General features: G+C 40.1%; 5 protein-coding genes across 5 annotated transcripts; 2 read left to right on the forward strand and 3 right to left on the reverse strand.

Moving 5' to 3' along the window:
- Positions 1-284: 284 nt before the first annotated feature.
- Positions 285-12712, reverse strand: sema7a (semaphorin 7A (JohnMiltonHagen blood group)). Its single transcript, XM_077596824.1, has 16 exons — positions 12682-12712; positions 8700-8905; positions 8150-8289; positions 6710-6751; positions 6541-6639; positions 6310-6391; positions 6072-6182; positions 5396-5538; positions 5036-5214; positions 3946-4054; positions 3398-3593; positions 2927-3039; positions 2493-2638; positions 2345-2403; positions 1939-2259; positions 285-853 (listed from the first exon to the last, which is right to left on the reverse strand). Exons 2-16 carry the CDS (start codon positions 8818-8820, stop codon positions 837-839), a joined length of 1878 nt encoding a protein of 625 aa, XP_077452950.1. The 5' UTR covers positions 8821-8905; positions 12682-12712; the 3' UTR covers positions 285-836.
- On the forward strand, positions 10357-12103 carry commd4 (COMM domain containing 4). Its single transcript, XM_077596837.1, has 8 exons — positions 10357-10494; positions 10675-10746; positions 10812-10877; positions 10968-11007; positions 11102-11221; positions 11378-11458; positions 11570-11746; positions 11831-12103. Exons 1-8 carry the CDS (start codon positions 10492-10494, stop codon positions 11866-11868), a joined length of 597 nt encoding a protein of 198 aa, XP_077452963.1. The 5' UTR covers positions 10357-10491; the 3' UTR covers positions 11869-12103.
- neil1 (nei-like DNA glycosylase 1) lies at positions 12188-15274 on the forward strand. Its single transcript, XM_077596834.1, has 10 exons — positions 12188-12473; positions 13027-13487; positions 13569-13688; positions 13770-13878; positions 13962-14046; positions 14154-14275; positions 14351-14378; positions 14745-14815; positions 14899-15061; positions 15146-15274. The coding sequence occupies exons 2-10, from the start codon at positions 13045-13047 to the stop codon at positions 15190-15192; spliced, it is 1188 nt and encodes a 395-aa protein (XP_077452960.1). The 5' UTR covers positions 12188-12473; positions 13027-13044; the 3' UTR covers positions 15193-15274.
- On the reverse strand, positions 15215-23013 carry man2c1 (mannosidase, alpha, class 2C, member 1). The gene is made up of 26 exons (XM_077596823.1): positions 22833-23013; positions 22601-22726; positions 22407-22530; positions 22266-22336; positions 22028-22205; positions 21761-21950; positions 21362-21468; positions 21147-21257; positions 20983-21075; positions 20793-20909; positions 20447-20542; positions 20197-20342; positions 19880-20003; positions 19683-19804; positions 19513-19598; positions 18274-18420; positions 18112-18191; positions 17908-18002; positions 17296-17400; positions 17051-17207; positions 16574-16717; positions 16380-16489; positions 16227-16306; positions 16007-16149; positions 15828-15931; positions 15215-15757 (listed from the first exon to the last, which is right to left on the reverse strand). The coding sequence occupies exons 1-26, from the start codon at positions 22931-22933 to the stop codon at positions 15643-15645; spliced, it is 3072 nt and encodes a 1023-aa protein (XP_077452949.1). The 5' UTR covers positions 22934-23013; the 3' UTR covers positions 15215-15642.
- A 125-nt stretch (positions 23014-23138) lies between these two features.
- On the reverse strand, positions 23139-26621 carry LOC144071596 (high choriolytic enzyme 2-like). Its single transcript, XM_077596836.1, has 7 exons — positions 26380-26621; positions 26011-26056; positions 25738-25890; positions 25430-25547; positions 24851-25029; positions 24655-24736; positions 23139-23451 (listed from the first exon to the last, which is right to left on the reverse strand). The coding sequence occupies exons 1-7, from the start codon at positions 26452-26454 to the stop codon at positions 23328-23330; spliced, it is 777 nt and encodes a 258-aa protein (XP_077452962.1). The 5' UTR covers positions 26455-26621; the 3' UTR covers positions 23139-23327.
- Between the last annotated feature and the right edge of the window lie 66 nt (positions 26622-26687).

Here is a 26687-nt window from a genome sequence, read left to right on the forward strand (position 1 = left end):
GTGGTGTCAGAAACAACCCACCAAATGTACACCTGATACGGTCCATAGCAAGCGGGTCGCGCTGCAACATTCTCATGTGATGTTGCATGGAAACAAGAGGCAGGCGGGGTTAGATGGAGTGTGGTTGGGAACAACGTGGTAGGTGGCATGATGTATACTCACATGCTGCCACCCAACAATTTCCCAATTGTGACGAATTGGCAATGAAGCACAGTTTTAGACATAGACAAAGTGTGATGCGGCGTATTGACCTGCACAATTGAGAAATTACTTGCTGCACCGAGTAAGTTTTGGTAGTTTATTTGCAACAATAAACAAAATAAAAATCACCTTCATGCTAAAAAAATAATACTTATTGGTTGTTCAATCTAATCATATGACAGTGACTGATCAAACAGAAAAGACTTCAGATAATATAACAAGATTCATTATAACATTTGTACCAGAAATTGATTTGTTAATAAACAGACAGTATGTTCATTAAAGTTAATCTCACCAGGGTACACAAAACATATATATGTATATATATTTTTTTAAAAAGAAATCAAGTTAAGCTGATCATTACCAGTAGAAATTAAAAAGACAGTTTCTGAGAGGTTTTGCTGTCTTATTGCACAGTTTACAATAGCCTTCTTGTCCATTAGTTATCGGTGGAGGTAGGTGGTGCTTAGGAAACAAAAGAAGGAAATTCATCCAAAGACTCGGGTTACCTCCACCCTTGTGCGCACAGCACAATACACTGGAACATTTGGCTGGGAGAGAGCCAGACTGCAACGCTCCATGGGGTCTAAATCACCTACCTCAATGTGTGTGAACATGCAATCCAGCACACTGACTCACTTTGTGGATGAAGCTGAGGGCAGAGAGGACACACACACACATACACAAACAATGGGATTCCTTCAGTTTCACCTTTTAAAATAGTTGGAAATTCTAAGAGATTCCTCTCTTACTGTAGTAGTGTTAAGGCTATTTAGTCACTTGTGCCTGTGTTTATCAAATTCTATACATTCATGGATTCGCCCGTTATAGCTGATTGGGAAAGGCTGCCGGAAAATGATCACATTTTACCATCATTGATGGCATTAGACGTCCAATCCATTTGAACTGTCAGTGTGGCAGCGACGTTTTACCGTCAATGTCAGCCTATGCAAAGTATTCTCGGCAGTCATTTACAGTAGTAGTTGTGTTTACCATAGTAGTGTCAATGTATCAATACAGTAGATGAGCAAAGCTATAGTAATATAGCACCTTAATGTGGGCATTAATTATTTACAGCAGTTTAAATAGTGGAAGAAATTTAAAATCAAAAGTCTTCTAGATAAAAATGCACAATGTACTGTCCTAGCAAATTTAGTCATGGTAAAGATGATATTCACGTTTGTCTAATTCACTGATTTGTGACCCACTTCTTAGTCTTCCTCATCTTTATATATATATATATATATATATATATATATATATATATATATATATATATATATATACATACATAAATATATGCATTATCTTAGCTTATTTAAACATATATATAGAGAGAGATATATATAGATAGATTTTTTTTCGTAATGCCTTTTCAATATGTGTCAATAGGGGCATACTATATATCACTGAAATACTTTTGATTTTTGGAGATTTTTCTGTAAAGCTCATTAAGTCGCAAGGGAGTGTCAAAGTATTTTAAAAAAGTGTCTAAGATGTTTGTTGAAATGCTACAGCGTGACTGAAAATAATGATAAAGGTCACTTAATTATACATATAATAAAAGTTTGTTTTTTTTAAATTAGAAAAAAAAAACTTTTTCTTAGCTTTTTTAGCTGGATGCTTGAGGACATGAATCCATATTTTACGTCGGTTATTTTTGCATACAGTTCAAAAAGGCAAGGCTAAGTTCCAGTGTGATCCACAATGTCTGGGCGGCTACTCCCAGCGTTTTACCTGGGTTGGCCTTTGATCTTTGGTCCTCTCTCTTCGTGAGATGATAGCGCTTCACCCTGGTGATATAGTCCCTCTCTTCCGAGACGCACTCGTAGCTGCCGTAGCTGTCGTGCGTCATGGCGGGGATGAGGAGGAGGCAGGTGGAGCTCATCTGAAGACAAGGGCTGCTCTGGTCTCTGTGCTTCCACGTGTAGACCGCGTGGTACGAGTCAATCGGGCACGTTAGGTAGAAAGGGACGTCGATGGGAACAGCCAGATGAGTCAAATCAACGCCGACGGACGAGGCGGCGTTCCTTCTGGTCCGCGTAACTGTGTTATAATCTTTAAAAAAACAACAACAACAAAACGATGAGCATAACAGAGGAAAAAAACTGACGTTATTCTTAGTATACAGGATTTTCATTACCTGATGTTGACGCAGCGCACACGCTCGTTTTCCCGTCAATAATATTTTGAATGCCGTCACTGTGATATCAACAAAATATATGTTAAAAGTTCACTCCATTTTCTTTTTTTTTTTGCAGAAAGACAAATAGTGGACTTAGGAGACCTACGGGACAGTTGGGGAGCATCCAGATTTAGTCCAGGAACAATAGGGGTCCCGAGACAGAACACAATCCGCACAGCATTTGTTGCGCTCATTGCAACTTTGGAGGTCCACCACATAGATTTTTTCAGCAAAACTCACCACTAGTTTTTTCTAGCAAGGAGAGAAATACATTCTTCACACACAAAGAAGAGCTGTCTTCCAAATTCTGCTTAGAAATTCCTAACAACACCTTCGAAACCATGAGGAAACAAAGTTAACTCATTAATGACAGCGAGTGCGCTCATGAAAATGAGATGTAATGTCCCATCTCCTCCTGAGATTGTGGTTTAACAAAACAAACATTTAGCTAAAAAGCACTCAGTAGATCAGCTGAACCTTCACAGAAAGCACTCAAGTAGTAAAGCACAACATCCTTAAAAAGATTTTGATGTGTTGTACCTTTTTGGAGTCCAGTTTCATCGACTGTAAACTGGACTGACTTTGGATTTCAGTTTGGGAGATGATGAAAGGTTCGGATCCTGATTCCAGAACTTTGTGGATCTTCCCAGAGTCTGTATGGGACGATAAGAATCAAAATGCTTACATACACAACCTGTTACAGTTTGAAAATAAATGTTAAATATAGTACAAGAGTGTAAGAAAAAGTATATCCTCGCTCAAATTCCCTTATTTTGGTTTTTGCATAGTTTACCCACTTAATGTTTAAGTTCATCAAACAAATGCAAATATCAGACCAAGTGAACATAAAATTAAGTTTTGAAAACGCCTGCACTCTGACACAAACCTAGCAGTGTGTATAGAGGAGGGAGCACAGGATGTATGCACCTTTGTTGAACCTCGACAAAAATAGTCAAATAATCGACTCAAAATAGTCCAAAAGCGCATTGTTGCACAACAAACAGGACATACCAGTGGCGAGCAGGAGAACGTTGTACATGCGCCGGTCCGCTGCCTGGACGCGGTCCACAACTATCTTGATGTAGTTGTGGTTGCTGACATAGAACGGAGCTTTGTAGTGCACAGAGTGGACCCAGTCGCTCATTTCAGGATGATCCCGCACCACTTTAATGGTTGTCAGGGGCAGCGCGCGGCTGTTCTGCACACACTGAAACACACAACACATTTAGTTAATCCATCATGTGGACAATAACATATTCAGCATGTGGGACCCAACTTTTTTTTTTAAACCAAAAGTTACATGTAATTAACAGTGCCATTGTCGACGACAGATATACAATCGAGTTGAACTGGGAGGTCTGGTAATAGTCATCGCTGATCAAATTCCAGTAATTATGAATGTTTATTTATGAGTAGGCCAGGGTACTGGAAACCAGCCTTCATTGGCACATTTTCCTCAAGTCCACCCAGTCTTTTGACAAGTCCACACGGCACAGCCTCAAGCACATGAGATTAATGACAATATTGGAGTTTGAGTGTCATACCAAAATAGCACTTACAGTTCCTGGCCTCGGTTCCGGAACAGCCTCGTCATAGCCCTTGAAGGTGGAGTTGTTAAAAATGTCTTCAATAGTCTGGATGGAATAAATACAAACTGCAGTGGCGTTCCTGAAAGATAGATAAAAGTACTCTAATAAGCATGGATGTAAATGAACTCCTGTCTTTCAAATCCAATGATTAATTTCACGTATCGCTCTAGGCAAAGGAACAAGTGAATAATTGGACACTTGGTTATTGGCTGCTACACTATAGGTCTCTCATCAGCAACATGAATGCTGCGGTCAAATTTGATACTTCCAAAATCTTGTTACGAATCTGCAGAAATCACGCACTTTCACTTTTAAGCATTCTACCCCAACTGTTGCGTCACTTTTATGTGTCCAAAGTGTCCAAGAATGTCAAAACCCACAAGCCTTGCTTCACGTCAACTCAAAAGTCATCCAAGAAATTTCCCGAATATGGGATGAAATAGAGTTCTAACCTAACCTAACAAACCAAAATAAATCTTCCAGTTTTTACTTTCTGCGTTTGACTAATTCCCGTGGGAATGACGCAAAGAAGAACAGACTACCCCACCCTAACTCTTCATGGTTTTAAAGTTATATTCCTCAATTTTTTTCTAGTGTTATTCTTACAGCTTTACACTGAATTTCCTTAGAAACAAGTCATTTCGCCTTTTTGAAATATTTTGATGAAACAGGGATGGTCCCAAGCAGATTCACTTCACATTTACTAGGTATGAACTGAAAATATTACCATTCGTCATGAAGAAAATTTAGTATTAATTATTTCACAATTAAGTCATCCACTGCAATTTACGGCTATAGACGTCTAATGCATTTGAACAGAGAGGGCTGACAGTGACTGCCTTTTCAAAGGGTTTGGGCGTTAATTAAAAAAAATGAATCAACAATGTGAATCATTAATATTATTGTATACATATAATACTAAATGTTGGCAATGGGTTAAGAGTAAGCCAAGGTTTCAACACATAGGTTACTTTAGTCCCAATGTGGACTTGCTGAGCTTGCATTTTGTGTCAGTTTGCACTCGGTTGCTACGCAAAACAAGGAAGGGAAAGTGTCAAACCAGCTGCTGGTGAAGAGGGCATAGACTCGAGTGTCCTGCCATTCTTCGGCATGCTGGACGTAAACGTCCTGCAGGCGATTAAAATACAGCGACTCCTCCGGAAAGCCACAGATCAGCCGAGCCTTAAGAAAAGAGGTCCACGTGTTCTGGAAGAATCGCTTTGATCCACCTTCATCCGTCTGGAAAACATGAAAGAAAGAACGTGGTAGTAATGTGCATGACGTTGTCCTCTGCGTCATGGCAAATGAGTTTATGGCTCATATTATTAGACTCTGACTGAGCTTTTAGGGAAGGTGGCAGTCTACAGAAATAGCAATTTTGCCTGATGTTATTTGAGTCAGTGTCTATTGTTCCAGGTACCTTACAAACTCTGGCCACTTGGGAAACCCACGGATCAGCCTCCAGGTTTTGGTCGGAGTTCTTCTCACGGAAGAAGATGTAAATCTTCTCATTGTTGGGGTCATTTTTCCGCTTCACCCAAGTGGCAGACACAAATGTGGGCTCTGTAGGAGGATAACAATACAAATCCGTCAAGGTGTCCACTGTGGAGCACGTACTTCTCTACGTAGCTTGGAATTGACCAGCTGAGTCACCTGGAGCCAATCTTGGTTGACTTTGGCCATAAGTGGGTTCAGAAACTGGTCGCTAATGCAATGCTAATTGGATATCATGAAAACAGACTGGAATTTAAAATAAATTTAAAGAGTTTTTTAAAAAAAATGTATTCCTGTCATGTGCATGGTCACCTTGGAGAATTTTAATAGACGGAGAAAGCACGCAAGAAAAGAGTTTCCCCACTGACTCGGTCACCACAGCTATACTGATTTTGTTTATGGAAAGGTAAAAAAAGCCTGTGAGCATTTGTTTGTTGTCTGTCTACATGTGTTGAGGCACCATTGGTGTTCAAATATAGTACATTATTTTAAGTGTCACTTCAAGATTCACGTCTTGGGAATTACGAGAAGGAAGAACGTAGCATTATAATCCGCATAACAATTTAATTCTAAAAATTCTAATGCTGCACTTGACTTTTTACCTGAGACCCAAGTGTCATACATCCAGACATTGCCCCTCCTTCCTGCTTTGCGCCTGAACTGCAAGGAGCTCCCATCATAATCCAGTGGTGCCGCGCTATACAAGTCCCCCTCTAGAAAAGCAGAAACAAACACAGGCAGCCGTTGTCTATTATCAAGCACCTATTATCTCAATAGTGATTACACAGCGTCACATTCTTCCACCTTCAAGAAACACTCAACAAGCGACATTTAACATACCAACTCTGAGAGACAACGAGTTCTGTGTGTGCGTAAATGGAGAGAATCCCGTCCCCTTGTGATCCTCCGTCACGTTGGCGCCCTGGAAACGGGATAGCGCAAAGTCAACAGGAAGTTTGACGGTCAACACAGATGATAAAACCGGAGCAGACCCCACAAACCTGCCTTGAATTACCCAAAGAGCAACTTGGTTACTTCGTTACGACTTAAACAGATGTGTCAAGAACTTACTAGTAGTTTCCAACAGTGAGGTCGACGTCCATTGGTCCCACAGACGAACAAACTGTCCCCAAACCTCTCGATGACGGTGATGACGTTTTTACAAGGGTCCTGTAAAGCCCGCAGTGTGTTATTTCAACAACAACAAAACACCATTAAACTCTTTTTCATGACGACCAACCTCCAGGCACGGTTTGTCACTCGTGGCCTCCAGACGGATTTCCTGCGGGGATTACGTAGAATGTTTGTGATTGTGTACACAAATGCTTTGCCGGTAAAAAGACTCATTTTTCTCAAATGGCACTTAAGATAATGTCTTCTAACAGAGAAATAACATTCCCTTGATGGATTACAGCCCAAAACCCTTCAAGAATTGCAACAGTGGTGAGGTTTGACATCATCTCAGCCATTAAGATAAACATTTATCTACAGTACATGCTGGTGTCAGCGTACTTAGTGAATTTAGTGGAGGTGGAAGGGAATTACAGTACGTATGCAAACTTTCAACCCTTGCAACACAATGAGAAGAAGAAGCGAAAAAGTATTGCCAAATTAGCTTAGTCTGCCTTTATCATTCGTGCCTTATTTTTAGAAATGTGACCAACATGCCTTTTTTTGTTCTTAAATTGAATAATACAAGTTGTATGTTACATTTCACAAAAATTGGGTAACCTCTCATGTTTTCAAAGTTCCCGATTCAAGAATTGACCTTCCTGTTTTTTTCTATTGGACATGTCCAATTCTGGGCCCTGTACACGACAGTGGTCACTAGATTGAACAGCTATTCAAATGTTAACACAAAAACGTATACTCTTTACAGGGGACTTTTTTGTCTCACAAAAAAAAACATAATTCTAATCACAGTATTTTTTTTAAATATTATTGTGACATAATAAATTATAAAGACATGTATAAATTAATAAAAATAAAAAGGAATTAAAACAGAAATTCACTCTGAAGCCCCAGTTAGAACGCTAGTCTTTTTTAAAAAAAATTATAGTGTTTGACTCATTTTATGCCAGTGACGTTGACAGACGTCGAATTACTTTAAACTATGAGGACTGGCCGTGAAGTCTCCTCTTTTACTACCATTTACAGCGGTAGATGTCCAATCTATTTTGACTAAATCAGTCAAACTGGATTTGGCGTCAATGGCAGCCGATGAGTTAAATGTAAAGGGCAAGTTAAGTTTTACCTAGCAGTTTTTACCCTGCAGGGGTAAAAACAAATAGTAATAATTCTTGCATGAAAGGGTTAACAGAAAAAAGCAGAAATAGGCCACTTGCTGTAGGCAGATTAGACCATTGTGTGGCCATGATTTAAAGATAATTCTCTCATATTACGCTATTCTGTCGCCCCTGTAATTACTGTCAAAGAAAAACTATCTCTGAGAGGATTCAAGTGTAACTTGGATACCTCTATTTGATCGTCCGTAAGATGTTTATTTTTAAATACTTATATTCCATTAACGGCAACAGACATACAATGCAGTGAATAATCTCCGCCATCTTTGACAGTGTAATTTAATTATCTCTGCTTCTGCCCCAACCACTCCTCTGGGCAAGAGGTTGCGGCTGATGCGCTTGGAAAAAAGTGTGCTGAAAAGAACAGCGGTACCTACCTCAGCAATTTGATAGCGGTCCAAATCAAGCTTGTACACAAAGTCAGTCCCTCCTACGTAAAATTCCCCAGAGTCTTCGTGATAAAACAAAACGGTGTGGTCTTGATGGAGCGGATAGGCAAATGTGCCTCTGATGTCATCTGGAAGATAAAGAGCAGTTACAATGTGTCAGCAGTACCAGACTGGAATTTGGTGAAGGTCATTCTGAGTTCCACAACATACTGATAGTGCGCTCGCACAAAACAGTGTGAACAGCTGTATCAACAATTCTTCTTTTGCACTGATCATAATGACTCTCAGTAAAATGTTCACCATGTCCTTTTCTGACATTCTTAAAATGATTCAAGTAAAAGGTCAGAAGTCTGTCTGTGTGTTTGCTATAAAAACCTTGACTCATTGAGTTACTCTAACAGATCATTTTAAATTCATTTTTTCTTCTTCAATTATTATAATGAAGTAGAATTTAAACTGTTGTTTAACAATTCCCTATACATTCCATGCCCATTTCAGCATCAATTTGGTTCATAAATGTCATGAAGGGATGGTTTACCTTGGGTCAGAAGTCTGGGAATATTCCTTGATCCAAGTGTTGGCGAGTCCTTCGAGCCGACGTGGAGCGTCCAGTGAAAAAGGCTCATTAAAGACAGGGTCAGACTTTGATGGAGCTTCATCTTGTGCAGTCGAGAGTGGCCATCCTCAAGCGACTGCTGCTGCTAATAAATGTCACTCTCTACCGCCCTCTACTGAAGGAAGTGCCTTATATGGGCATACGTATTCACAACATGAGTCACATAAACATAGCAACGATTTCTTTCCGTTATGCCATAAAAACCACCTCAGTAGTACTAGAATATATATATATATATATATATATATATATATATATATATATATATATATTCTAATACTACTGAGGTGGTTTTTGTATTGTACAAGAAAAAAATGTTATTATTGGTGTATTTGTATATATATATATATATATATATATATATATATATATATATATATATATATATATACAAATACACCAATAACAACATTTTTTTTCTTGTACAATACAAAAACCACCTCAGTATTATATATATATATATATAAAAATACACCAATAACAACATTTGTTTCTTGTACAATTCTCTTCTCATTTCATTTTTTAATTGTCATACTTACTCTCCATCCCAAAGCAAATAAGTGACATCAATACATTTCATCCCCTACATGAGGCTTCTTTCTCTGCTGGTCCACAGGCAAGTCTGAACATGTCAAATTAAATGAAGTATGCAGTCATAATGAAAATAACATAAACATGTTGACATTTATCTTTGTGTTGGCACAACAGAAATGAGCTGTCTGGTAAAACTACTAATTTGGGCGTGTCCTGCATCTCCAAAGGAAAACAACAGTCATCTGGAATGTTTAAAATTACTCACCGCCAAGTGCTATTCCGCATCCACAAATATTTATTTTCTGGATTTAGATATCAAATAAAACATCCAGTAAAGTAACTTTCATAATGTGTCAAATACATGAAATGTTTGAAGATGAGTGCAGAAAAGTGCCATGACGGGTAACAATTCAATTTCCTGGCAACTCCCTCAGTCAAAACTTGGCCAGCAAGCTATGCCTACAAGTTTCAGCCAACGAAAATATACTTTCCATCGGGTGTTTATGTGTTGTTTTTCTATCTGGGCGTTGTTTAATGAGAAATGGAGAAACAGCTGGCTTGCTGCGGGCGGTGGGAGAAGCCTTAGACCCAGGTACATATTTTATTTGTTGGAATGTATGAGTTTGTGTACAGATAAAAATAAACAAGCTACTAAACAACATAGTAGTAAAAGGTCAAGGGTATTGATTGACAGCAAGCACTTAAAAGGTCCAAGCTATCCAGCATCTGATCTCATTTGTCTTCACTTTTGAAGCTTTAACTTATTTGGCAGGCCTTTTAGACAGCAATTTTGTCTGCCCCAGTGAAATAAATCTTTGGCTACCATTGACGACAATATTTTACTGTCTTACTCTAAAATTAATTGGAAATCTATTTTTGCCAATAGCAGGGAATAAGTTCATTTAGGTTGACTTCCAATCTACAGGACCTTTAACATGAACATTTTGACTACTGTGTGGAAATGAGGACCCCATTTGTGACACCTGTCTGTCGTAGATAGACTAGGAAACTTCTAGTATCTAGTCTATTCCGTGGTAAAACGAGGATCTCCGTCGTTAGCTCTGGACATGACGTGCGCGAAAAGAACACCCCGCCCGAACTCAGCGGTCCAATCAGACGACACGTTCCAAAATACTTCCTGTTTACATCCGTATCTCGCCTCAGCGTTAGCCAGGCAGCTATGGTAAAACCTCTACGTTTCACTATTTTTATTATTATTGCAATATAATATGTTCATCTAAACGTTGGTGAATGTGTGAAGCTGTATTCATTTGCTTCTATTCTCCAACTTTATCGTCGCACCCGGGCTAATAAGTGAAATCGTGGCTTGATCGCCGATCATGACGATTTTTGTCTCCTATAGCGGTTCCGATTCTGCGGAGATTTAGACTGCCCCGATTGGGTGCTTGCCGAGATCAGCACATTGTCGAAAATGGTAAGCTTTCACAGGTTTTTCTCTAGCAAACGCCATCATTGACCCTGAGCATCTTGTTGTGACAGTCTAGTGTAAAGATGAAACTCTTGTGTGCTCAAGTACTGAAGGGTCTCTTCGGGGAAGACATTGATGTAAGTTTACTTTTTTCTTTTTCTTTTTTTTAAATATAAATGCTCCCTAAAATATCCACTCCAAGAACGTGCTTTGTATTTGTATTTTAGTATGACAAAGTCACCAAGCTCACAGCCGATGCAAAGTTTGGTAAGTGAAAGGGGGGATTTTATGCATAAGCATTTGTTTAATATAATACCAGGCTGCAAGTGTGTGTGAGACACTATAATTTTGAACTAAACAGATAGTGGAGACATCAAAGCCAGTGTGGCCGTGCTCAATTTCATTTTGTCCAGTGCTGCAAAGCATGATGTCGATAGTGAATCTCTGTCCAGTGAACTGCAACAGCTTGGCCTGCCTAAAGGTTTTTTTTCTTCCATTTATTTTTTCAGTCCTATGACTGTCGATTGCTATTGTACATGCATGCAGTGTGCATACATAGTGGAATTTGCAATGTAAATTATCTTGAGAATCATTTTCAGGTGATTTGGCTTCATTTAAAAAAGATCCCTTCTTTCAGAACACACAATGGGGCTGTGCAAGTCATATGAAGATAAGCATTCTGCAGTGCAGGACAAACTGAGGGAGACAAGTTTAAGATGTAAGTATTGCATGTTTCTCAGCCCTCCCAGGTCAAATGGATGGGATGTCTACCACCATCAGTAGCAGTCAAGCATGACGGTAAAACTATTATTTTTTTTGTGGACATAAGTGGGTAGACTGGAGGCCGTGTCGTGGCGTGTGGACTACATTTTGAGCTCCAGCGAGATGAAGGAGGTCAATGAAGCAATTGTTCAGCTTAAGATTCAGAGTGAAGATGCCGGGTCGGGCACTTTGCAGAGCACTGTCGTCTCGCTCACTGCCGACAAGTTCAGAGTCTTGCTTTCAGGTTTTTCCCTACTGCAGATAACCCAATTATTTTCTCAAGCAATGATTTCACTCTAATTCTTTGTTGTTGACTCTTTTCTTCCAGAACTCAAGCAAGCCCAAGCCATGATGAACAATTTGTAATGGCCAACAGATTAATCTCTTAGCTCATTTGTTTAAAAACTGAACACAATTACTCTGTTTCATTCATTTTTTTGTCATGTCGTATAATTTTAATGTATTGCTTGTTAATTCAAATGGTGTATTTTCTACCTTTATAATACAGGTATGATGGAAAAATGTTAGATGGATGACTTAAAATACTGAATATTACAAAACATTGTTTAAAATGTTCAATAAAAGATTTTATTAATTTCAATGGCCTACTTGTGTCGAAATCCATTTTAACTACATTTACCAGCATGCATTGCAAGTCACGTGCTTACTGTGACTCCCTTGTAGTCCAAGGCTTTAAAATCATTAGTTTAAGATTCGTTCTAAAACAAAATATTTGAAACACGCACATTTAAATGTGATTTTGCGAGGAAAATGTTGTTAAAAGTGGCTGAAATTTTTGGTCATGGAGATCTCGCGATATCGGGGGTTACGTTACAAAATTTGTTAGGTAAGCAGCACGCTGGAGGAAAGGCGTTTTTAACTAAAGCAATTGACAGTGTATATACTCACAAGCTATACGAATTACCTTTTAGCTAAAGTAAAACTGCAGCATCGTTTTTAATCCCCGATCGAGATAAGAACTTAAATCAAACTCATGGCTCAGTCAACGTAATAAACAAATTGCGGCGTATAAACAGATTTTCCAAAAACCTGTCAATCTACTTTTTGTTGTATTAAGTACAATCGTTTTGTTTCATCACGCAAATTCCGTTTATGGACAGTATACATTGAAAACATTATGCACATTGTGGCAAAAAATAAATGAAATTGAGGATATACCTGATCGGTTCGTTCTGGTGCTCACCTGAAACAGGAAAAAAAAAAGGAAAAAATATGACCAACCTCTACCACACCTGACACAATGATCAACTAATCAGCAAGCTGTCCAGGAACTTGATTATTGATTATTGATATATTACAGACTGAATAGGGGCCCTGGAGACCCCTGGTCTACGTCTACGGTCAAGAAAACGGATCAGCCAGTTTTGCACAAACTCGATGCTAAACAACATATTTTGTATTTACATGTAAATAAACAAAAATCCAAGCTTTAATTGTGGCGTGCGATTTTGTCATAAGGATGTTATCAGTGCATCATGCATGACTCAACCAATGTTTGTGTGCAGTTACATAACAGGAGCCATGCCAGAGGGTCCGGAGCTGCACCTGGCCAGCCTTTTTGTCAACAAAATGTGCGAGGGCGTTCTGTTTGCCGGCCCGGTGAAAAAGTCTGAGGTCAGCAAAAATCCCGACGTGGCCTTCGTCTGCGAGGCGTTCCGCATCAGCGCCGCTTCCAGAGGGAAGGAAGTGAAGCTCACGATGACGCCCATCAAGAGCGATAGCCCCGAAGCCGAAAAGGGCCAGCAGCCTGTCGACATTGTCTTTCGATTTGGCATGTCAGGCTTTTTCCGCTTCACCGCTGAGGATGAGCTGCCCAAGCACGCCCATCTGTGCTTTTATTCCATGGAGCAGCCTCGCAGAGTGCTCAGCTATGTGGACGCACGCAGGTTTGGTAGCTGGCAGCCGCACGGAACTTGGCAGCCCGACAGAGGACCGTGCATTATGTTTGAGTACAAAAGCTTCAGGTTGGGGATGATTTTCACCGTGAGAATCAAATCTAAAAAAAAGTCATCCCGTCACATGATGCACTCATAACAACTTTACAGGGAAAACGTGGTGTCGCATCTCTCCGACCGTGCCTTTGACAGGCCAATCTGTGAAGTTCTGCTCAATCAGAAGTACTTCAATGGCATCGGCAACTATCTCAGGGCTGAAATCCTTTACAGGTGGAAAAGGATGCTTTTTAACAGACAAAATAAAATACACCTGTTTTTTGGGAAACAATTTGCCGTTTGTATGATTTTTAGATTAAGCATCCCACCCTTCGTGCCTGCCCGTTCTGTACTAGAAGGCCTAGATTCCGAGGACACTTGGGAAGATCGGAAGCCTGTGAAGGATGAGATCTTGGACAAAAAGGTGAACCTGATTAGAAAGAGCATTTTTGTACTGCACATTCAAATGTTTCAACATGAAACAATGTCTATCTCTGTGCCCTCAAGACAGCTACAAAGATCAAAGTGAAAGAAGAGAGATCCGATCTTCTCAGACTGTGCCACACAGTTCCCCTGGAGGTAGTCAATTTAGGTGGGCCACATTGACCTCACTGTCTTGATTTAATTTCAGTCACAAGCAGGATTTATAGCGTCAATTTGAAGCAAAACAGAAAAGGCCTTTTGTTATGTACACCCTAGGCGGGAAAGGTTACGATCCGGAGAAGGCGGACTACTCTGCCTTCAAGGCCTGGTTACGGTGTTACTATGTGGAGGGAATGAAGTCATTGCGTGACCATAATGGCAGGACTATGTGGTTCCAAGTGGGTGATCGAAATTCCTGCTCGGCATGCTTTTTTACATTTAGTGACTAAAAACAACTTTTTTTTGTATTTCAGGGCGATCCAGGGCCCATGGCTCCTAAAAGTAAGGAACATCTAAACAAGGGTCCAGTTATATTTGCCTTGGACATTGGTAACACAAGAAGCTTAATTCAGCCGACATTCTATGGCACTTCTTAGCTTGAACAATAGATGGACTCGATGTCACTTATGCAGTGTCTCTCCATTAACTCAGGGCTCAAATGTTGAAATCAATGTGCAAAATTGTAGAATTTCACTATTTTGCTTTACGTAAATGAACTATACAATGTGAGGAATTTTTGGGGGGAATGTTTTTTAATTTTTTTTGTTCTACTACAGTATTTTTTTGTTGTTGCAATATTTCCATAACTCTTGAGTATTTTGTTAAGAAAAGAGAAAGTTCTAAGTTATATATATTCTCAAACACCAGATTCTAAATCACCAAAGGCCAAAAAGAGAATAAAAAAAGACGAGGATCATGATTACACCCAAAACAAAAAGGTAAAACCAATTATGTTTTGTAACTGGTGATTAGGAAAAAACAATCTACTTACAACTTTTGTGCGTGTGTTTACACATCGTAGGGGGCCAGGAAACAATCTGAAAGTACGGAAAAGAACAAAACAGTTAAAAAGGAAACTAGAGCAGTGAAGAGAGAGGATTTGCCTCAAGAAACCACACGCCAAAGGAGAGTGAAACAGAAATCAACTGAACAGAAGACAATATACAAGACAGAGCCAGAAGAAGGTGAAGAATTAAACAGGGTGCAAAGGGATGACACTTGAGAATATGTTTAAATTCAGCATTGAAAACTCACCTTTGTTTTTGCAGGTTCTCGAAGGCGCAGCAGTAGAGTGACGAAACAAAATGTCAAGTAAAAACAAAAAAAGAAGGGCTGGCTGTATATTGAAATACTGTTTTTATTATTTTTTTAATAAATAAAGTTGTTTCTAAGCATCATTGAAATTGTAGCAATAGATGAGAAAATGAAAATGAATTTCATGCACATTTCACAGTCATTTGCAATATTGTAATGAACAGGGACAGATTTGAGTTCTCGTTTGTCTTCATCATAATTGACACCTAGAGAAGGATTCAGTGATTTGGTCAAAAGCTGCCCAAAATTTACATCACACCATCCTTTGGGCACACACGTACTTCACATGACCAAACTCGAAAATCACATTCACAATGTAAGCTGCAACAGCTAGAAATATTAAGGTTAATGAAACAGTTTGAACAATTTTGGTGGAATTCCAAAATACATTGATTGACTTCTGTGGCTTCATTTTAGACAAAACTTCAAAGACTTGCTCAAATATGACTTGTTAAACATAAACGAGCAAAAGAGATCTGATTTGAAAGGCGGTGAAGTTAAGATTGATTCCACCTTCAGTCACTTGCAAAGGGTCAGTCTTGTCAATTTGCTCTAGGAGATCGCAACTGAAACAAAAAACACTTCAGTCCCACGCAATTATGTATTAAAGGAAGAAAACCATGAGAGGTTACTTACTGCCAGGCCTCCTTGACCGGAAACGTCGAGCGGAGAGTCGCGCTCACACCGCCGCCGTGTGCCTCGTACAGTCTGACGACAAGGGCTCCCTTCCTGTCCTCGGCCTGATCGTGAAATGACCAGCGGTGGACCCAAGGGTCTTGTTTTCAAAAGACCAATAGGAAAATTGAATAGGATACCTGCTTGACAGTCTCAATGATGACACTAGCAGGACTGATGGAAAAGGCACTCCATGGCATCGTGTCCGGGGAGCATGATGTTAACCTTAATGGGAAGTTGAGGTTGTATGCACACTGGATGACCGCGGCCTCTTGGAAGGAACCTAAAATGCAAAATATGCTCACACAAGCTTTTTTAAAGAACTGACTTCCTTCTGGTTCAAATAGATTGGATGTCAACCTGTGTGTGGCATGATTGCATAGGTAAAATTGTGTGTCCCCATATCAGCATTGGCATCTGGCGCCTTCGGTGCCCTCAACCTGGAACAGAGAGAATATTGATAAATACATCGATTCACTCTGACTGCAAACTTCTAGAAATTGTGCGTCTTACAGGGAAAGCGTCATTGTGTTCTTGTGGACCGAATAGCCGTATTTGCAGTCATTGAGCAGAGCCACTCCAAAATTGTGCTCTGACAAATCAGCCCATTTGTGACCCCAAACCTGAAAAGAGAAGCAAACACGATTCAGCAAGAAGGGAACTGTCTCAATATTTTGGTCCACATTGTGCATTTATGGGTAACATACTTCAAATTTGGCCCAGTCCCAAGATGTATTCCTGTGTGTCGGTCTCTGGAGATGTCCAAATTGGATCTCATACGTTGCATTGGGGCTGTGCACTCGCACTGGGAATTCAACTTTGAGAAACTTGTGTGACTCAAACCAGTTTACCTGCGCACACATAGGTAACACCATTTATGACCTGAAGTCGGAAATAAAGCACAAATCATCCACAATGTGAACTACAGATGCAGTTGGTGAAATAAGTTTGTTTTGTTCCAAGTATCTGTGGATATTAACGCTCAAAAGAAATCACATTGGCTTTGTTTACATTTCAGCCAATTAATGCTAAACGTTCTGTGAAATGCTAAACCTTTCTGGGAATGGGAACAGTAATGTTTTATGCTATGATTTGACATTTTGAAAAATGTCAAACTGTAATAAGACCGGATGGACTCTCGACTCATATGTGTTGAACTTGTTATGTTCATTGAGATCACGTACCTGCGTGTTGAACTTAATGTAAGGAGACATGGCATCCATGACAATTTCCTGTGTGATTGTGCTGTTGTCACTGATCCTGAGCGTAAAGCTGACACTAACTTTGAGCTCATGTGACAACAACACATGGACAGGCTTCACCACCCCCACCACTGGCTTCCTGTAACAAGAGGGTGGTGTGACGGTTTACTTTTAAGGTCACTGGCAATGGCTCAGAGAAAAGTGGGTGTAATATGAATGACTCACACCTTGTCTGAAGATGATAGTCCATTACATCCCAAGCATCCCAATATAGTGGTACATCATCAAATATGACAAACTGGTTACCGCAAGAGCCATCGGAAATGACTTCCCTGAAAAAGCATTAATTTGGAAATTTATTACCATATTTAGTTTTAAAGTCCAAAATATTTTTTGCCACTGGCAATCCTGTGTGGATGTATTTTAATACAGCGGTACCTCTAGCTACGCACGTCTTTGCATATGAAATATTCAGGTTACGAAAGGCCTCAATAGTAACAGTTTGTCTCTGGATGCGCAAGAAATCTACGTTACGAAACTCGAAATCTAAAAAATGTAAACACCCTCTCGTAGCATCCTGTGTTTTATTTTTAATTTAGTATAAAATAAAAATAATAATGTTCTTATCTTTTTTTTCTCTTTTTGTATTTGTCTGACACATTTCACACAAAATTGGTATACTTTCACAATATAAAAGTTACAAAGCCATTTTTGGAATAAATCAATTTTGTAAGTAGAGGCACCACTCTACTGACTTTATAACAGACTCGGAATAATACTTGAAGACCAAAAGAATTCCCCCAACTTCAATAGACAATTTGATTGTGGAACCCGAGTACCTGCTAGCTTTGACCAAACCCAATGATCTCAGTGTGCCGTCTTTGTTGACAACAGTCCTTATAATCCCATTTTCCATCAGGACACTGCCGTCAGCCTGTAAAGTCACACAACAAATTCACTACACGTAGAGATCCCACAATGCATATTCAAGAAACATATTAGCCATCGGTATGGATGCTGTAATTAATTGTCCTTCACTATACCTGAACAGTGACACAGACCGGAGCCTGAGGCTTTATGTCTTTAATAGGACAGAGACCGATGCTAGGAGCTCTAGCTAGAACTGCGATATGAGAGACAATATAAAAAAGAACAAACATATCACTCTCAAAATTTAAAAATATTGTTGAATATATCAAACATACCTAAATGATCTTCTCCAGGGCCATCTTGTATCTGGAGGACCTCAAGGCGCTCCCATGGCAGAGAGTTAAAGACACCTGTGGCATCACCTTTGGATAACAAGGCACCGAGACTTTCTTGCAGGAGTGTAGCACCAGTTTTCTTGATATCTGATGACCCAAATGAGATTTTATTTAAATTTAACATCATCCAATTGTGCCAAGCAGTTAGCTAGCAACCAGCCCTGTTTATCTAAGTGGCCTTGATGAGGAACGGCACTACAGCTAATAAACATCAAATACTATTTGAGTCCCTAAAAAGGACTACCGTATTTTCACGACTATAAGGCGCACATAAGTCTTGAATTTTCTCCAAAATAGACAGGGCGCCTTATAATCCAGTGCGCTTTATATATGGACCAATACTAAAAATGTTATTACGATAAAATAAAATAAATCAGTCGATAGGGTACACCATCCTCTACAGCTCTCACAACTACGGCAAGCAGCCCCCGACTCTACTATTTTTCCCGTAGAAAAAGTACTGCACAGTGACTGCTGGGATATATAGTTCTTTTGTCAATACACCCAGTATGACGGCGAGCACACTAATTTGGTGCTCGCCATCATTCTGACTGGATTTACAAAAGAAATCCTGCCGCTAGATGTTGGCGTCAACAGAGTATTCAAAGCTAGACTGCGAACTATATATATAGTATATTATATATGGATGAATATCGAACCGCAATAGCGCTGGCAACTACGGCAAGCAGCCCCAGACTCTATTTCCGGTGAGCAGTGACTGCTGGGATATATAGTTCTTTTGTCAATACACCCAGTATCACGGCGAACACACAAATTTGGTGCTCACCGTCATTTCGGCTGTATTTACAAAAGAAATCCTGCTGCTAGATGTTGGCGTCAACAGAGCATTCAAAGCTAGACTGCGAACTATATATACTATATATATATACACTATATATACACTATATATATATATATATATATATATATATATATATATATACACTATATATACACTATATATATATATATATATATATATATATATATATATATATATACACTATATATATATATATATATATATATATACACACTATATATATATATATATATATATATATATACATATACACTATATATATATATATATATATATATATATATATATATATATATATATATATATATATATATATATAGTCCCTTTTCTGTACTCACTTGCTAACATTGACATACCTTCATAATATCTCAGTGCATCCTCCACAACCATCTCTATGCAAGTACCTGGGATTACATCGTGGAATTGGTTCAACAACAAGAGCCTACGAGGAAGGAACAATCATAAGATATCTACATGTTACAGCAGACTGGGTCTATTTAGTCAGCTCGAATAAGTGAACCCTGACCTCCAGAGTTCTCGCAGTTTTGCTACAGGATACTGAAAAGTTTTATCATGGCGCAGTGCCAAACTGCTGGCAATCTCAATGTCATGCAGGAGTGTTTCACACTGGCGGTTGCCCCGCTTGATCTGGAATATTTGCCGTTTTTATACAGTTTGCGGATATTTTAACATGATAGTGTTCACATACGTATGCGTCTATACCTGCGCCTGTGTGGTGTATGTGCCATTGTGAAGCTCTAGGAAAAGTTCTCCGGTCCAGGTGCATAGAAGGTGTGAATCAGCCCAAAGTTGAGAAAACAACTCATCAGGACTGGACATTTTAACCCTGGCAGAGACAGAACCAGTATAATGAAAACAGGCAGTGGCCAACCATAATGACGCAATTAATATGAATAATATCCTTTTACCACACCCATGCTATTTGAATCAGCATGGGTGTGGTAAAAATATTGGCAAGCAGTTGCTGTTGCCGAGTCTCATTGGAAAAGTACTAAATTGTTTCGGAAAAAGGAACTGACTTGGGAAGGCCATCTGTGTCCTGGACCCGCCTCAGTCTATCCAGCATTAACTGCGTGGGACCGCCGCCACCGTCGCCAAATCCAAACAATATAGCACTGTGATTGACCCGACCTTTGTCTTTGTTTTGCTTAACGGTTTTCACAAGCTGTGGACAGACCAGAGGCACCCACAGGAATGTAAGCAGCGGGTAAATGGGAATATGCCAATTGCTTCTTTTGAAACTCAAAAGGAAAGGCAAAGCTTACTCACGTCTTCAACCTTGCCCATCATCCCATAGGAACCTCCAGGTGGGAAGTGAGTCAAGACTTTGGAGCCATCAAGTCCTTCCCAGAAAAATGAGCTGTGCTTTAGGAATTACAAATCAATTCATCAAATGAACTAAATGCCATGGCTACTGAGAGCATTATAAATCTTTTATTCATTTGAACTAGGGGGGCTGCCACCGAAGGGACATTTGTTTGTTTCGATTCAAAGCAGAAGAATGACAAAAGCTACGTGATTGGACATCCATCATCCTCAATGGCACTAGAGATATGTTTTTTAACATTAAACTTTTTTTTCCTCAATTTACTGTACTTCCTAAAGCATATCTTACCGGGAAAGTGTTCACAAGATTCCAACTGAGTTTTTGCGTAAGAAAATTGGAAATTCCACTGCCTTGCATTATCTGAGGGAGTTGGGCTGAGTAGCCAAATGTGTCTGGAAGCCAGAACTAAATCAAACAGAGCAAAATGATAAGTAAACAAATCAAGCATTTCTTAGATTTTCATGGGCCAATTGCTTACCTCTTTGCACTTCTTCTGAAAATGTTGCTCAAAAAAATGTTGGCCCTCAAGGAACTGCCTTACCATGGATTCTCCTGAGGGAAGATTGCCATCCTGCCCCCAAAAAAGCATGCAATTAAATACACTAAGAAAATACATGATGGGAAATCTCTCACAGCAGTCACCATTTCCACCCACGTCCCTCCGACTGGGATGAACTTTCCCAGCTCGACGAAACGTTGAATCTCAGAGAACAGTCCCGGGTACGAGTTCTTGACCCACTCAAACTGCTGGGCCTGCATGAGAGTAAAAGGCTTTGAAAACGATTTGCTGCATTAGCGGCGATATGTGTCCAATCCGTTTCAACTTGGACAACTAGCAATGTTTGCTAATCATTCACCTGAGAACACGTGAACACAAACTCTGGATTTTTTTCCATGAGACGGATCGCGGTCACCCAGCTCCGAGCACATTTGCGAATGGTTTCATCGTAAGGCCACAGCCATGCTTAGGACAGAGGCAGAGAGAATCAAAACAATCAAAGTGTTACTACTTTTTCATAATTCCAATTTATTATTATCATTGTTAAAGCATAGATCCTATTATATAGAATTCTGACTCATCTCATTACACCAACAAAATATTGTGTTCTGTAACCTAAAAGAAAAAATCTTGACCATTACATACGTCTAAAACAGTAAAAGTTGTATTTGAGAATAGTGATGAAAAAGCATCCACACCAAATTAATGTAAATAAGCCCCACCCACAATAAGTATGGATATTTAGTGTAGTAGATACCTGAGTCGATGTGGCAGTGGCCCATGGCATGGACAGTATGTTGGCTTTTGCCGTTGCTCTGGCTGAAAAAATTCTGAGCCAGAGCGTGTGCTTTGGGAAAGGAGCTGGGATCGGTCGGATCGCTCACGTTAACCATTTCATTGACGGTGAATAGCGCCTGATAACTCCGCTGGTCGTTCTCACCCAGTTCCTATTGAAGAAAGAAATTACACGGCTACTGTCGTTTGCTTCTTTCGGCTGACTTGGCCTTAAAAAGCGTCCGACTACCTTCACAATGTCAATCAGCAGTTCAAAATCAGTTAGTAGCTCTCTGACATGTCGATTAAATACCACCAGCTCCGCCTTCTGCACCGAGAAGGTCTTGTTTGGATCTGGAGCCGCAATCATTGACCGTTGACCGGCTCCAAAAAGGCTATTGCACGCTAACTCCACATAGAGGTTCACACTAAAATCAAAGAGAAGAGTAAAAAAAATAATAGATTTATACCCAAAATTGCCAACTCACATGTGTTCTTCCTCCTCTGTCAGACAGTCGGAAAGGATGTAACTAGTCTTTTCGCCTTCTTTAGTCAGACCCTGCAGATTAGGAACACATGACATCCATTCAGCGTCCTTAACAGATTTAACAGGTGACCATTTTGATGACCTGAACTGGTTTTTCATCCCTCCAAAGCATCGCTTCTCCATCACTCTCCCAGAGAAGATGAACCTCTTTTCCTTTCCAAGACGAAGGGATTTTCAGGACTACTTTAAACCAACAGGTCCACCACCTCAACATAAATGAAAAAAAAACATATTACCTTATTTCCCCCCCACTTGTGATGTGTGAAATATACTCACGTTGGTCCAAAGTTATCACCAACTTTATATGGTCTGAATTGCTGCGTTTGAGCTTCAGATAATGTTATCCGTTTGGAGGACATAAATGAGCTAACGGATTCCAGCGGGTGAGTTTCGCCATATAACCTTGCACAAAAGAGTTGCACTCGTATTTACATGCATTCATATTAATAATACAAAAAAACAAAAACAGACAAGGGAGCTTGTATACTGTTTGTGTACATATGCCTACCGTCCTCGCAGGTTGCAGTCTGTGAAATAAATCTCAGAAACGAACTTTTCGGCTCTCTCCAACAGAGTACGTCGGTTCTTTAACACGGGTTGGTGATACATAACTCAAGATAATTATTTTGTAATTTTGTGAACGCTATGAACGAGCAAACGAAGCTCAATGTGACCCGGAAGTAGCCTCGGTGAATGTGTTTTACCCATTCGGCCGCTAGATGACAGTGTCTAATAAACTACTATAACAGTGGCTGAATACTGACGGAAGAGGGCGCCAGATATAATTAGATGACTCAGTAACATACAACTTGAATGTTGCTAAGTGTTATTTATTATCATCACATAAATGAAGCTGAGGACTAGAAGATGTATGTTGGTCTATACTAAAAATCATTTAAAACCAGTCAAGGACAAGACCAAGATAAGAGTCGAGATAAGATTTAGAGCAAGATCTTCAAAATGCAGCCTCAGGACAAAGAAGTATCGAGTGTTACGACATTTCTTAACAGTAGAGGGAGTTGAGTCGTGCGATATCGTTCTTGCTCATCTGGTTAGCGTTGCCCAAGTTGACGTTGGCATTGGGGGTCGGAACCATGGTGGGTTGATTGTTGCGGGAGAATGCATACCTGCATGCCATTCAAAAACACAATTATTAGCCAACATCGTAATGGCGAGTATAGTACAGTGGTACCTCGTGATACAACATGCTCGTGCTACGACGAAAATTTCGATCGAATAATTCGCTCGCGATACAATAAAATTTCGAGATGCGACGAAGCCAGGAGGCCATGACATGAGAGGCTGTTTATCATTGTAGCGCACTGTCTTTTTTTGCCGCATTTCTTTCGTGTATAACTACTATATCTACGAGGACTGAACGATTTATTCAGGCGAGTTTCGACCAGGAAACGCACAACGCGCATGCGCGGGCACAAAGAGGGCTTTCTGGGTAATGAAGTATACTCGTGCACACAACGCCATCAATGGCACTCTTTCTCAGAATGAAACTTCATTACCCACAATCAATACGTGGGTAAGCTCAGCTGTTGCATTTCCTGTTATTTTTATTATCTAATACAAGGAGTATTATATTACTTCTCGTTCGCTGCTCATAAGAACATCAGGGGCACTGGCTCGCAACTCCCTCTTTGTAATATTTTGTGGTCGCAACTCTCTCTCATAGGCGCCGTTCAAAGCGGTTGCGACCAGAGATATTACAACGAGGGAGTTGCGAGCCAGTGCCCCTGATGTTCTTATGAGCAGCGGACCGATCGCTAATACTACAAGACTACTTCTCGTTGGCAAGTGGTCGTGCGTTATCCTATTGTGAGGACATTTGTGTGCATCATTTTCGGAATATTTTGAAGGGAATACAACAGCAAATAGTCCATCGATAGCGAACGTGAGGGTGGAGGCGTGGCAAACCGCTAACCCGGAAAACGAAGGGAACAAAAGACAAAACTAGAATTGAGTTTTGTGTAAAGTTACATTAAACGTATGTTTGAGTGTGTCTGTATATATTTATCCAAGTTAATTAAAATTTGTTTGTTCGTTTACGAGTGCGTTGTTGCCGTGTTTGTTTTCAATTAATTTCAATGGGAAACGTTCGCTCGAGTTACGAAAAGCTCGACATACGATCTCAGTCTCGGAACGGATTACGATCGTATGTCGAGGTACCGCTGTATATAGTTTACAAACAGTACAATGTGTGATTGGCTGTTCAATTTGTGTGTGGTCAACCATTGGATTGATTTTTTATTTTTTATCCCAGAGTACAATTTATATACCAAAATGCTTGCAGTCGAGTGGCAAAAAAACCCTGTACAAACCTATGGTACTGCATGACAGAGTTGTAGTCGTACGGCGTGTTGAAGTTGATCGTGTCTATCTTGTCAAAGGCGTACGCCAAACCTGAATCGACATCATAATAGCACTCAACATGCAGTATGGTTTGCGAATGTGTGTGTGTGTGTGTGTGTGTGTGTGTGTGTGTGTGTGTGTGTGTGTGTGTGGAAGAGTGCAGACCAGATTGGATGTTCTGCCACAGGATGCGGATATGCTGATCGCGGTCAGAGCGGCACTGCTCGTGATTGAACCCGAGGGCGTGGAGCAGCTCGTGTTGGACCGTGCCGTGGTACAAGCAACCGTGGCGGTCCAGAGACAAGGTCTGAGCACTGCCATGGCGACCCACGTACGAGTAACACCTGAGAGGGACAGCAAGTTAGTTCTGTGTACTGTTTCTATCTGCAGCTTGCAAGATGGGGCATGTCTTTCATGCGTGTCTTGCAAGCATGTAAGATAAGGGTAGTTAATGTTAGAGCGTGATCCTATCATGCAAAAGGGTGTGGTTGAGTTTAGGACGGGGGAAAGTTACAAAATGGGGGCATGATTGAGGTTAGGGGTATATACAAGGCTACGTACGCCCCATTCAAATTGTACAAGGAATGAATTCCATTCAAATTATGCAATGAAGGTCTTGGGGCTAAATCTATAGTTAAAGCATTATGCGGTTGTGGTGGAACATTATTGCATTATTGACAAGAAAACTCTGCCACATATCAAAGTGAAAGATGATCATGGTTGGGAATTAATAAAGCTTTATACCCATTGTTCGACACGATGTGGATGTAGTCTTTCTGGCCACTGTGAGGGGTGAAGCGAATGCAGGAGATGTCGCTGAAAGACTGCAGGCCGCGCTCAATGACGGAGCGCTCACGTGATGCTGAATTGAGAAAAAATGACAATGTTTGGAATTTATAACAGGACTTCGGACGGTATATGAAGCACACTTCATGTGAATTCCACTTTGAATTGAGAAGAAACATTTGATCAAATCGAAATTATTATTTTGTCCCCAATCGAAATAGATTGGATGTCGACCGTGTTAGTCAAGAGAAAGTAAGGTCACTGACTGTAAAGCGTGGAGATTACATAGGGCACGTAGATTCTGCCATTGGCGGACGCGGGCCACATGCACCCTCGGGACGTGCACCGGTCGGCATTTCTTTCGCCGTCTTTGTCGTAAGCGATGTCATCCATCACCAGTGGCTCTTCTGCCGTGTGAACTGTTAAAAGATTACACCAAGTGGTCATTAGGCTGACATAGGTTTGTGTTCAGAATGTTTGTCTGAAATATTCACTAAGTACACCACTGGCCCTTTAGTGTGACTTTGAAGAAACATTACCGACATCTTTGTTGGCCTTCCACAGAAGTTCAGATACAGACTCTTCCTGTAAAAGACACCAAGTATAGTCAGTAAGAACGTGTTGAAACGACACCATATATATATTTTTAAATCATAGCATAATATAGAAGTAAAATTCTGAAAAAGGATCTGAAAAAAATGTTGCATTCAAATAGATATGAATAACCGATAATTACAATTATGCAGATTGTATGTATTGTATGTAATGTATAAAAATAGAATAATTCTATTTCAACAATTTAAATAGTGGGCATTTTTTTTAAAGAATTGTGGATTGAAAAAAAATAATTTAATGTCAAAATAAAACATTTCACATAGCATTTTTTTCACATACTAAGGGGATCTAACCTGCTCCGTGGATGCCCAGCTGCATTGAGAGAAGACAAGCAGCGTAAAGACACTGAAGGTGACGAGCTGCATCATGATGGAGCGCAAGATGATGAAGGAGATGGAATCCCTGCAGCTCTGCTCTTTAAAAAGCTTACTGCAATAACCTTGACAACACCCGGTGCTTTCCCTCAAGCCCCGGTGGGAATTCGGCAGATTGCTTTTTCTTCTTTTTCCTGAAAATTTATCCAGATGGACTGAAGGCTAGACGGAAACCTGTGAAATTCCCACCTTCTGAAGTGGATAAAAAAGTGGAACGACCATGTCGC

The sequence above is a fragment of the Stigmatopora argus genome, chromosome 3 (genome assembly GCF_051989625.1).
Source record: "Stigmatopora argus isolate UIUO_Sarg chromosome 3, RoL_Sarg_1.0, whole genome shotgun sequence".
NCBI classification, from domain to species: Eukaryota; Metazoa; Chordata; class Actinopteri; order Syngnathiformes; family Syngnathidae; genus Stigmatopora; species Stigmatopora argus.

Coding starts and splice junctions, on each gene's coding strand:
- sema7a (XM_077596824.1), bottom strand. CDS start 8,820: ATGAAGCTCCATCAAAGTCTGACCCTGTCTTTAATGAGCCTTTTTCAC. Junction 6,640..6,709: donor GTGACAAACCGTGCCTGGAG/GTTGGTCGTCAT, acceptor CGGGCTTTACAG/GACCCTTGTAAAAACGTCAT. Junction 4,055..5,035: donor GCCCTCTTCACCAGCAGCTG/GTTTGACACTTT, acceptor TCTATCTTTCAG/GAACGCCACTGCAGTTTGTA.
- commd4 (XM_077596837.1), top strand. Junction 10,878..10,967: donor TCTTCGGGGAAGACATTGAT/GTAAGTTTACTT, acceptor TTTGTATTTTAG/TATGACAAAGTCACCAAGCT. Junction 11,008..11,101: donor CACAGCCGATGCAAAGTTTG/GTAAGTGAAAGG, acceptor TGAACTAAACAG/ATAGTGGAGACATCAAAGCC.
- neil1 (XM_077596834.1), top strand. CDS start 13,045: ATGCCAGAGGGTCCGGAGCTGCACCTGGCCAGCCTTTTTGTCAACAAA. Junction 14,379..14,744: donor AGGGCCCATGGCTCCTAAAA/GTAAGGAACATC, acceptor CTCAAACACCAG/ATTCTAAATCACCAAAGGCC. Junction 14,816..14,898: donor ATTACACCCAAAACAAAAAG/GTAAAACCAATT, acceptor TACACATCGTAG/GGGGCCAGGAAACAATCTGA.
- man2c1 (XM_077596823.1), bottom strand. CDS start 22,933: ATGTATCACCAACCCGTGTTAAAGAACCGACGTACTCTGTTGGAGAGA. Junction 21,469..21,760: donor CCACTGCCACATCGACTCAG/GTATCTACTACA, acceptor CTCTGTCCTAAG/CATGGCTGTGGCCTTACGAT. Junction 17,208..17,295: donor GACTATCATCTTCAGACAAG/GTGTGAGTCATT, acceptor CTCTTGTTACAG/GAAGCCAGTGGTGGGGGTGG.
- LOC144071596 (XM_077596836.1), bottom strand. CDS start 26,454: ATGATGCAGCTCGTCACCTTCAGTGTCTTTACGCTGCTTGTCTTCTCT. Junction 25,891..26,010: donor GAAGGCCAACAAAGATGTCG/GTAATGTTTCTT, acceptor ATCTTTTAACAG/TTCACACGGCAGAAGAGCCA. Junction 25,030..25,429: donor CACATCGTGTCGAACAATGG/GTATAAAGCTTT, acceptor TGTCCCTCTCAG/GTGTTACTCGTACGTGGGTC.